We start from the raw sequence: 12390 nt of genomic DNA, 5'->3' as shown, positions 1-12390 counted from the left end.
CTAAGTACCAATGTGCAAAAAAACAATGTGCAAAAAACCAATAAAACCAGTGTGCATCGATGTATACTATGTATTTACAGTATAAACAGATGATAAATAAATAAATAGCGCCCAGATGATAAATAGATGATAAAAAGCCAATAAAACCAGTGTGCATCGATGCATACAATGTGCATAGATGTGGGCAATGTCCAAATTCACAGTATAAACAGATGATAAATAAATAGCAGCAGCAATATATACTCTATAAACGAGAATAAAAAAAAAAAAAAAAATAAAAAAAAAATTGTGGCTTTTAGTTTTGGGGGGAGCGAGGGCCGGTGCAGAGTCCCATATCAGGCTTTCATAGGAGACCACAAAGACCGGCGAGAAAGAAAAGGATCAGTCTGATCAGCCGCCGGGCTTTACCGAGTGAACCGACGCTTCCCTCGTGCGATTATCAGTGCAAACGAACCGTGACCAAAACTTCAGCGAGCTTCCTGCTTAAGAGCAGCCTCGCCAAGGGACCGTCTGTGTGCCAGTTAGCTTGTTGCTTGTGTTTATGTGTGTGTGTGTGTGTGTGTGTGTGTGTGTGTGTGTGTGTGCGCATATCTGTGGGCTCACACTGAACTTTTAATCAAAATATTGTCTCAATTGCAATATGGCCAAGTGCAATATCCAAATCGCAGGAACTACTTTTTTTTTTTTTTTTTTTTTTGATAAAGATAAACTATGTAAATAAATAGCTTTTATGAATGGTTTATGGTGCTGCTTTATGGAGATGCCCCGGCCTACAAATCATATCCTCCAGATGTTTGTTTGGTGCAGACCCAGCAAAAAAAAAAAAAAAAAAAAAAAAAAAAAAAAAAAAAAAAAAAAAAATACCATCATCATTCTAACGGTTTTCCCAGTGACAATAAAAATGATGGTGCAAAAAAAAAAAATAAATAAAAAAAAAAAATCATTCCCGCTAAAATAGTGATTCATGCCACAGTATCTGTCAAAATAATTGCAGTATGACTTTTTTTTTTTTTTTTTTTTTTTACTACATCATTCAGTCGTAGTGCGGGCCTCCATGTTTGATCGTAGATCTAAAGTGGAGGGAGATGACGCTCCACCTGCACACACACACACACACACACACACACACACACACACACAGAAAAGCACATATTGGTTAAGAGATAGATAAACTGGCTCCCACATGACCAATACTAACCTTTAGCTTCTGAGCTCATATGTGCATATGTGTGCGTGTGTGTGTGTGTGCCTGTGTGTGTGTGTGTGTGTGTGTGTGTGTGTTGCATCTCCCCTAACCTTTAGCTCTGACCACTTGGAAGGTGAAAATGCCATCTTTTTTCCTCTCTGACCCAATTTCCTGCTCTGCTTGTCCTTCCGAACACGCAACATTTCAGCCGCCATTAGTCAAATGATGTACTCTCTGAGAGGTGCGTGGCACACCCCTGTGTGTGTGTGTGTGTGTGTGTGTGTGTGTGTGTTTGTGTGTGTTAGCGTGCACCTGTCAGATTGCGAGCGCTCAGGCTTACAGGTGAACCGCATGTGTTGCGTGGCGTGCATCTGAGTGCGGTGACGTGTGTGTGTGTTTAAGCGCTCGTGTGTGTGTGTGTGTGTGTGTGTGTGTGTGTGTGTGTTACATGGGCAAAGGGGGCCGGGCGTGTGCAGGAAAAAGGTCGAGGATGCGATGTGCTATAAGATGAGTCTGTCTACATCTGTCATGTTGGAGTGCGCTCAGTCTGTTCCTGTTTGAGACAGATGACTTGCTCCGTTCCCCAAGGTCTCCCTGTTATTCTACATCCTTTATCTCCTACTGATCTGACAGACGGCTTGCACTGTGTGTGTGTGTGTGTGTTTTTAGCTTGTTTGTGTGTGTGTGCGTGCGTGTGCGTGGGTGTGTGTCCGTCTGTTATCTTGTGTTCCCTCCTTGTATACGCCACTCTATTAATTTTGGAGTTTTTGTGTGTTTGCTCGCAAAAACGTAGGACAGCATGATTTTTTTTTTCTTGTTTTTCTGTGTGTGTGTGTGCATGCGTGTGTGTGTGTGTGCGCGCTCGTGAGTCAGTGGTTATGTGGCGATGCACAAGTCCTCCGCTGTGTCGAAGAGCAGAGGGTTTTCGCGGCGTGCTGCGATGGGAAATGGAGAGTGGAAAGTGCAGCGGTGTAAAAGCTCTGCCCCGTTTGATTCACCGGAGAGGTGACACACAAACACCCGCCGCTAAATGATGCAGAAGCTCTCTCGGTGTCTGCAAGCTGCAAGGTTCGCACGCACACACACACACACACACACAGCCCTACACACACACACACACACACACGCACATCAGGAGCTGCTGACAGGTCCTCTGCAGAGGTTAAAAGCTGTCATGAGTAGTCTTGAAGCTCTGCTCCTCTGGTGCCGGCCGTGGCAGTCCATAATACCCAACCCTTGGCTTCATAGTCTGCTGGGAGTGTCTGGACTGACGTATAGGGACCACACACACACACACACACACACACACACACACACACACACACGGAAACAAAATAGTATAGTCACAAAGATCCAAATTCACATTGATGGAAATTTTACATTCTGAGATGTTCCTAAATATTAATACAGAAATGCGCACACTCACACACGCATGAAAATGCACACACTTGCAGCGGAGGAGAACCACATAAAAGCACGGAATTGCACACACACACACACACACACACACACAGAAACACACGCAAAAAAAGAAACTCAGAGGAGAGAGGGAGAGTGCGAGTGAGAGAGAGATGCAAGCTGGCAGATGCACACACACACACGTACATACAGTATGCACAAAGCAACACGCGCGCGCACACACACACACACACACACACACACACGCGTGCGCGTTCGCTTCCTCTGCATCAGAGGGAAATCACCTCCCACTTCTTCTCTTCCAAACCAAGCTCTCCTCCTCCTCCTCCTCCTCTCAACTCCTCACTTCACCACCTCCTTCCATATTCCTCCACTGACAAATGCATGCACGCAGCCCCCCCACCCCCACCCCTTCAACCTCTCCACCACATTATACACACACACACACACACACACACACGAAAGCACACACACACTTCAGACAGATCAGGTCTCACCCCCTTCCCCGGCTCGCACACTCTCTCGTCTTCTAAAAAGGAATCTCCCACTTCCTTTCCTGCCACTCCTCACCCCACACTCCTCTTTCCATCCCTCTGCTCCACCCCTCTGCTCTACCTCTCCTCTCCCTCTCTCACCCTCCGCCGAGCCCCCACCTCCCCCCACCCCGCGCTATCCCATAGTGCTCTCTGCTGGGAGGATTTAGAGGTACCCTGTAATTTTGGTGCCGGAGGAGCTCTTAAGTCCTCCCTGATCTTCTGGCTGCACAGTGTGTGTGTGTGTGTGTGTGTGTGTGTGTGTGTGTGTGTGTGTAACTGCTCTCCTCCGTGCACCCAATTGCTTACATGTCTGTATATTTTTTGCTCAACCATTTTAAGCACGGCTGTGTGTGTGTGTGTGTGTGTGTGTGTGTGTGCATGCCTCCATGCTTGTGTATTTGCATGCTCCTGTGTGTGTGTGTGTGTGTGTGTGTGTGCGTGTGTGTTTAATCTGGATGCAGGAGAGGAGCTCCCCCTCTGGCTGCACACTGAGGCAGGGAGCCTGAGCAACAGTTGTGTGCTTTGGGCTGCTAACCACCTTAGACCTAGATGCTAATGCTGCTAGCTGCTCACCACACACACACACACACACACACACACACACACACACACACAGAGGCTCCTGGCAACAGACGGCATGCTGTGACATTAGAGCTGTGACATCAGAACAGCTTTGTAAGGAAACGGTGGCACGGTTGAATACAAAGATGAAAAGAAATCAAACCTGTCTGTGCACACCACTGGAGAAAAAAATAAAAAAATAATAAAATAATAAAAAAAAAACATTTCCTGTAACCAAAATCCAATCCAGGATGTTGAGTGTAGCATGTAAAATGTGCAGTGCTGGTGCTGCGGCTATAATATGACTATATTCTATTTTGCACGTCATGTTATATTACTGGGGAAAAAACGGGAGAGGAAAACAGTGGTGAGCCAAGCACGGCTAATTCATCTGAGATGATATGAAAAGTCTGAATGAATTTTCTCCGGCGACGTTGAGTGCCAAAACTGCGGACGAGGCTATGTGGGAGAGACGGCGAGAGAGAGAGAGGTTGGAGGTTGATTACAGATTTCCATTTCTATTTCTGGGACAAAGAAATGGAGGGCTGATGGGCCGGGACATCTATTTAGATCCATTTCATTCTGCCATAATCAGGCTTTAGCCATGCCCTAATACTCCGGATTAGAAAAGGTTCAAAGTGCAAACATCTAGATCCCCTGTATTATTCCAGTCTGCCAACCTCGCTCTGTATGTGTTTGCATGGATGTGTGTGCATGCACATATGTGTATGTGGGCATGTGTGTGTGTGTGTGTATGCGTGCACACACATGCATGCCAGGCCTGCTGAGAGGGGGGTTATCTCTGGAATCAGGCCCATAAACCTAATCTAACCCTCTCAGTGCTCATTCATGAGTGAAATATTTTGTGCAAATGGGCTCTCTTTTCCCCTCTCCAGACTTCGACTCTGTTTTGCTAATGTAAACAAAAAAAACCCAGATAGGGATATCGGAGGTATGAGAAATACCCATTTCTGTCATGGCGCTCTGTTTGATGCAGCCACGCGTCGCTGACATGACGGAGCCCGGCTCTGTGTTTTACCTCAAATGGACGGGACGCTATTTTTTTCCTTGACGCTCACTGTGAGTGATCAGATAGCGCTTTGTGTCTGTTTATGTGGTTTTTTCCCTGTAATGTAGACATTATTATGTGTACTGTGACTACCCGGTGCCTGCTCAGCGAGTCTAAGTGGACGTCTGAATGCGCTGGAGAATGGGGGAGCCGTGTGTGTGTGAGAGGTAGCCAATGAATGTCACCTCTCATCCACTTTCTCATTAAACAACCTGCTCTCTGTCTGTCACATGGGCTGCATCCATCCCCTCGTTCGGCACCATCCGTGCAAATCTGCGCACGCACATGCACACACACACACATATACACAGAGTCCTTGCGCTGTATGAAAGCAAGCCCCCTGGGCTGGACAGGAATAATAAGCAGCAGATGATTCATGATGGAGATGGAGAATGTATTCAGCAGGACCACCTGAGTGACCTCATTTAGCAGACCTGAGAATAAATATAGACCACCGCGTCGCACTCTAGCCTAGCTTGTCTCGTCTCGGCCAGTCAGCGCCGCATCTTTCACACACCTCCCACTCCTCTCTTTTTCCTCTCTGCTCCCCCAGAGCACCTCAGGGAGCAGTCCTTCCATCTACCCCCAAAGACATGAATGTCCTTGTGAATCTGTGTATATGTATATGAGTGTGTGCATCCACATATGAGTATGGGAGTGTGTGTGTGTGTGTGTGTGTGTGTGTGTGTGTGTGTGTGTGTGCATTACTGGAACGGCAGCTTTTGTTCCAGGCCAACTCTTCCCCTGTAAGGCTTTCTCTTGGCTGATACATTTGTGCTGTAGATATTTCCCAACATCAACATTTGGCACCTGGTTCCTCTTATGACTTCAGCAGCTGTAGATCTTTTGTTCTCCCACTAGTCACTCTGCGGCCAATGATCCACACCCACAAAGGGGGCCTTAAATCATACAAAAACCAGCCTTGGACCCAACCGCTTTATTAAAAAAAAAAAGCAACATTCCTTCATGCAATGACCAACTCTTTCAGTATTGCGGACTGCTAAAGTAATGTTGGACTGCAGTTTGTTCCACTAAATCATTAGCAGTGACGGGGAGTTTCTTTGTTCCTCGGCCTGTCGCAGCTTTTATCCCCTTGTGTTTTTATCTCCACCGAGACACATAGGAAGACCCAATTCCCCAGTTTCCTCTTTCCAAAACATGGCATGACCGTCGGCCTTTTAATATCTGGAAATCCAGATTTGGATTAACGTCAGTATGCAGGGATGAAAAAAAAAGAGAGAGAGAGAGGGTTAGAGAGTGAGGAAATGATGGAGAGAGAGAGGGAAAGAGGAGATAGGGAGAGTGAGAGGCTTTCAGATTAAAAAAAAGCTGGCACCGCGTCGTTGTTGTGGGGTTTTCGAAACACGGCTGGCTGATCGCTGTTTCAGAGTGAACTCTGACACGAGGGCTATAAACACGCCGCTGCCCGTTGAGCTTTAGGATGATAAACACCGGGGACGTACAGCACGTTGCTTCACGGCGTCCGCGCAGCGTCCTATTAGGAGTTACAGCACATCTCCCAGCGCCCTCAACAGTTGTTACTGTTGCCGATTTACATCTTGAATAGCACTTACAATGCGGATTCACATGGAATAACGCGCAAGGAAATGTGGTTAAAATTGGACACGGTTAATCGGATTGCGAATTGCCAATGGTACAGTGAGGCCCTGAAATATTTGACATGTTAAATGGTTTGAATACAAACAGCATATAAAGTGATCATCTCTCTATAAATCCCACCCTTTCACTTACTCACCTACAGTGAAGCCTTGAAGGAGCAACTTATCATCATGTCACATCAGTAATGCCGGGGCCTGTTCAGTCAGCCTGAAGGAATAGTTAATTTAGACGACAGAAGTAAGTTAACAGTGAGAAGATTTGCTCTCCCTGAGTGGATATAAAATTCAGAGCATGACGCTCACTCTTAGTCAGATTATTCAAGTGCCTTTGAGCTTGATCTTCAAAGAGCTCATTTTTGTATAACCTTGCCCTGGAAATTTAAAAATTGAAAGAAGGGTAGAAATTGGCTAGAAAAAATGGCAGGAGGAGGTTAGCACTGATGGCAATGTCTGGGGCCGCTCAGGCAACAGGACGGTGTGCCTTTAACCCTCTTGTTATGTTCACATTTTTGAACATCTTTTGTGTTTGGGGTCAATTTGACCCCTGCAGTTTAAACTTCCACAAAATTATTATAACTAAAATTGTTATCAAAGTTTATGTGTCAATTACTTTGTTTCTTTGTTGATTACCTAAATAGCCCTTTAAATAAAACATAACTCCACCCCACCCTCACTTATACATCCAGTATTCCTATTATGCGACAATGGAAAAATATGCAAATCACCATAAAATCTCACTGATTGATCTAAAATTGGAAAGAAATATTATTTTTTGCTGTTTTAATGGCTTTATATTATTTCTAAGTACAGATTTTTGTTCTTTATAACCAATGCGTTACAAAGTGTGTACAGGACATTGAAAACATATCATCATGTGAATTTCAGCTTTACCCGGTAGTGCCCATTACATCAGGAACACTCATTAAATATGAAGCAAAAAAAAATGCTGTTAATCGTTTATTTAGAGACGTTAAACATTGGCCGGGGTCAAATTGACCCCAAACATAATAGGAGGGTTAAGGACGGAAGCACCTCGGTGTCTTCGAATGTTCCCTTTAAGAGAGACATGCTCCCAGCGTAGACTTTACATAAATCATGAGACTTACTCAGCTGTGAGTGTTCTTTCACGTGAATGTCTCATGTACACGGTGAATCTTTTTTTTTTTTTTTTTTTTTCTCCTCCCTCCTGTCCGGCAGTTTGGTCCAGTCTCCGTGCGTTTTGGCGTCCCGTGCAGCCAGCTTTGTTGAGTCTAGGCAGGGGAATTGCCAAATAGCTCCTGACATGATGTTATCACAATAATCATCACAAATATTATCTCAAATTATCACAGTGCTCAAGCCATGCTACCATAATATTGTGGTTCTCATTTCAAATACAAAGTATTGTGATCTGATAATGTAACACATAATATTATTGCAATTTATTATTTAGTTTCCTTTCATTTGACTGGAGCACAAAGCTGAAATAATATCCCAAAGGGCAACAAAATGTCAACATTAATAATACTTAGTGATGACAATCCATGAATCAGCGAGATGACTTTCAAAGTCTCTCCAAAACTCCGACACTGAAAGTTTGGAGCCCTCTTTGAATCAACTTGTTTTCATTCCTGAGAACTTCATTTGATAGTGCATTAATCTGTTGCAGCAGAAATGCATGTGAAAATATGCCGCGGACGGATCGCGGCGGAGCGTAGCGTGGCGTTATAGAGCTACAGCATGGCGAGGAGCTTTGTGTCATCATTAGATAAGCGCCCACTCCAAGCCTATCTTATCATAATGAGGGTGCCATCTGAAGCAATCACCCAGGGAGATGGTCATTGAGTTAAGAGGGAGAGGAAGGGAGGGGTAGAGCCAGATAACGCAGATAAAAACTAAATGAAGTGAGCAAAAAAAACGGGAGACCAAGATGGATAATGCAAGGAAGAAAAACAAAAGCATTTCAGAGGAAGGGAGTCAGTTGAAACAGCAGACTAAGCGGAGATGGAGATCATTTGGGGAATTCCAAAATTAGAGCTGCCGTCGCACGCGCCCACACAACGCACAAACCCAAACACACACACACACACACACACACACACACACACACACACACAACTGTATACGCGTGGCTTTGTGCTTAGCTGCTCAATGTTAAGGTCAGAGTCACACTCTGCCTCCCTAGGTCATTATCATAGCCCCTAAAATAGACAGCCAATTGTGTCACAGAGTCTGAAGTGAATGTGACAGTGAATAAACAGCTCTCGACCCCCCCCTCTTTACTCCTTGCTCAAGTCAGGGCAGAGCACACACACAGCCTAAAAGGCAAATGGAAAGGTACGCACGCTTGCACACGCGCACGTACAAACATTAAGGGAGGCATTTAGCTCTCAGCACTACCAGCAAGTAATGACACATGTGGCTCAGAGGGAGTAAGCTGCTCCAGGACTTGGCAAGCAGCTGGAACTCTCCCTGGCATGTCTCACTGCTAAAATATGCAGAGACAGAACACACACACACACACACACACACACACGAGCACGCACAGTGCCCGCCCTCCCTCAGTAGGCTCCAATGTTGTTCCATTCATTTGACTTCACTTTATTGTGTTAATGAGAGATACCGTTGAGAGGAGCTGGCGGCTGATTGAGGGTGAGAACGCCTAATCACTGGAACAGCTAATCAGTGCTTGTCGTAAATATTGATTAGTTCTGTGCGTTATGGACGTGCTCATTAACCGATGTGTCATCGTTTCTGCTCTTCCTCTCCCTCTTCCATACCACCTACCTCGCTCATCCTCCTCTCTCTCAACCCTCCCGTCCTCTCCTCTCCTCTCCTGTCCTTCATCCGCTCTCCTCCTTGTCTCCTCTCCTTCCCTTCTGCCCTCCAGCCACCTCCAACGGTACAGTAGAGGGCCTGGAGAACCGAGAGGGAGGCGTGTGCAAGAGCCGAGCCATGAAAGTCATCATGAAAGTCGGACAAGGTAAATGCGAGCTCACCTCACATGTAGAACACAACACTCCCTGCTGCCTTCAAGCGGTGTTTCACTTTGGTGTGACATTTTCCTTTTTTTTTTTCCTTTTTTTTTTTTTTTTTTTTTTTTTTTTTGCTTCGGTGTGACTTTGCCGGCTGTCAACCACCAACAGGACTTGGTACCTGGAATTGTGAAAATGGTCCGAATTGTTTCGTTCCCGATTCTGAAAGGAAAAAAAGGCTGAACACTGTGTTGCTGTAAAAGAACACTGTGAATGACAACTTTTTTACGCAGTAATGCTTCTTCAGACATACAAAATGTACTAGGCTACATACTTGAGTTTTAAAATGCTTTTATTATTATTATTATTATTGTTGTTGTTGTTGTTATTCTTGGTGGTAATAGTAGTAGTAGTAGTGTTGTTATTATTATTATTATCATCCTCATCATCATGAGGCCACCGGGTAGCCAGTGTTGCTGGTTAACAAGTGAGGAACCTGCTGGATATTATGACTGAAATCTATAAACGTAGTAATGATTCACTATTAAAGACTCAACCAGCAAAAAAAAAAAAAAAGTAATGATTCAGTATTAAGAATTTAAATCCAAAATGTGTCAGACATCTGTTTTGGAAAGTGGTGCTACCTGATGAATGTACTGTCTAAAATGTGATTGTTTTATAAAGAGAGGGCTCAAGACAGCCACTAATGTCATCATCAATTTTTCAAATGGATAATTCCTCGGGGTGTAAATCTTTGTCTTAACGGCGAATCAGTTTGATTCATGATTCGCTGCTTGGTGATTGTATTTCGGAACAGTTTTTCTTTTCCTCGAACGACTCGGTTCGAGTCAAGTTGGCATTCCATCGTGTGAGTCGAGTAAACATGAGCAATCATGTGGGACTTTTTCGTTTTTTTTTTTTTCTTCTGAAAGGTGGAAAATAAAAAAGAAATTCCAGAAACATTATTTATGCATTACTGCCTTAAAAAACAGTTGTGATTCAACACAAAACAACGCAATGTCAGATCTTTTTTTCTTTTACGAACTGGGAATGAATCAATTCAGACCATTTCATATCAATCTAGGCCAAAGCCGCAGTGATTTACAGCGATTACTGTATTTGTTTCTTTTAGCAGATTGATGCAGTTGACTTGGCAGAATGCAATGACTCAATTGTTACACCTCTCACAATTTCTCAGTGATGAATCAGACATTTTTCTTTTTCTTTTCTTTTTTTTTTTTTTACATACTTTTCACTCACACTCACACAGCTTGCACAAACCATGTTTAGACAATGAGATGACACAAGAAACAATGAAATAAGTGTTTTCTTTCCACTTCCTGATTTCTTGAAAGGCCTCTAATGGAGTGCAGATTTTAGGCACCTGATTCTTATGAGACTATGTTTAAAATAGCTGAATTGGTATGTAAGTGCAGAGTTGGTGGAAGGCATCTAAAAATCATGGACGTAAACAAACGGGATTTGTTTAGGTATTCTTGGACACAACATTTGGTTTGTATCATGCATTTCACTTTCAGGCACTGCTTTGTGCGATATGCGGACATCCATATCCTGAATTTGACAGGCTACAGTACACAGATGTGTTACACTCTAAACATCCCCCCTCTCCTCAGTGTGGTTGTTTTCACTGAAACAGACACTAACCACCATCTGAGAGGAACATCTGCCCACCATGATGGTCTGATTCCAGTTTTAAAGCTGGATCTCACACGTCAGACAGACACACAGCGAGAGAGAGCGAGCGAGCGAGCGAGAGAGAAAAACAACATAAAAACAAAAAGGCGGAAATCTGCTGAGAAATCTGCGGTGTGTGTGTGTGTGTGTGTGTGTGTGTGTGTGTGTGTGTGAGTGTGCGTGCAGATGGAGTTTGTGTGGAGATATTTGAATGTTGGCCAGTGGGATGATGCCAGTGTATCCTGGCAGTTGGTGGAAGAATAGAAGCTAACAAGCTGCTGATGCTAGCAAGGTCTGAGTCGGAACAAATTCAGCGTATACACTGAAAAATCTCCAAAACCGTCTCCAAGCAGACAGGCTATGCATTATCCCCCGTGCGGGTCAATTTAATGGAGCCTCCGACGGCCCAGGATTGCAACACCATCACCAAATGAGAGCACGGTCGCGCGAATGCAAGCAGCAGGGGCTTTTACGCAAACAATTTGTTGGTGAATAAACAAATCCCTTCAACTCGCCCCCTAATCAAAGTTGAAAGCCACCGTCTCTGGTAAATTCGAGGAATTATCGTCTCGATAGAGTCTTGTTCTATTGCCGCTGGCTGTTCAACTTTGCCGGAGCTTGCACTCATTTCCCAAAACAGTCTGCAAGCTGTCACTCAGCATCAGTCTGCCCTACAAACCTTGTTAGAGAAGATGTTGTTGGCCAGCTCCTACTTTAAAAAACTATTTTTGTGTGTGGATGCTTCATATATAAAGTGTCCATCCACCAGTGACCATTTAAATAAGTAGCTCCATACAAAATTGCACCTTGGCAAGAAGCAGCTGTATTGTATATTGCGGAGGTAATTGTATTATTATTATTATTTTTTTGGTTTGTTTGTTTTGTTTTTCGGAGAACAGTGGAAGATTGGTATGATTTGCTACTCTTCTGAAGAATGATATGAGTTGATTGGCTTTACCCCCGCAGCCATACAAAGTGCTGTTTCAACAAACAAAAACATAACATAACAAAAAAAAAAAAAAAAAAAATTAAATTGCGCCCCGCTTGGCAGTGGCCCCAGATGCTATTGTGTTTTAAGCCACACTTCCTCGGCGTTTGCAGCTCAGTGCGTTTGCATTCCCCTGCCAAATCTCCCAGATCTTCTCATACATCCGCGTAAAACTCCCGTGCAGTTTTCTGCTCCACGTCGTACGTTTTGTTGACTCAACCCGGTGTGCGGCGCAATCACTCTTTCTTTTTTAATATCACCCCTTCATTTATTGTGGAGCCGCTGTAATGTTGAAGCGGGCTCCCGGGCCCCATCACGTCGAATCATCCGATTGCCTACAATTCCCGGCTTTGACATGTCGAT

At 44.3% G+C, this 12390-nt stretch overlaps 1 protein-coding gene across 1 annotated transcript in view; it reads left to right on the top strand.

Annotated features, from left to right (window-relative positions):
• efnb1 (ephrin-B1) overlaps positions 1–12390 on the top strand; it is a 59236-nt gene that overhangs the window by 38645 nt on the left and 8201 nt on the right. Inside the window, exon 3 of the mRNA XM_030061866.1 lies at positions 9260–9352. Coding sequence (XP_029917726.1) covers positions 9260–9352 — 93 coding nt within the window. The remainder of the gene's footprint in view (positions 1–9259; positions 9353–12390) is intronic.

The sequence above is a fragment of the Myripristis murdjan genome, chromosome 10 (assembly GCF_902150065.1).
Source record: "Myripristis murdjan chromosome 10, fMyrMur1.1, whole genome shotgun sequence".
Lineage (NCBI taxonomy): Eukaryota > Metazoa > Chordata > Actinopteri > Holocentriformes > Holocentridae > Myripristis > Myripristis murdjan.
This window is presented reverse-complemented; position numbering and strand designations above follow the sequence as displayed.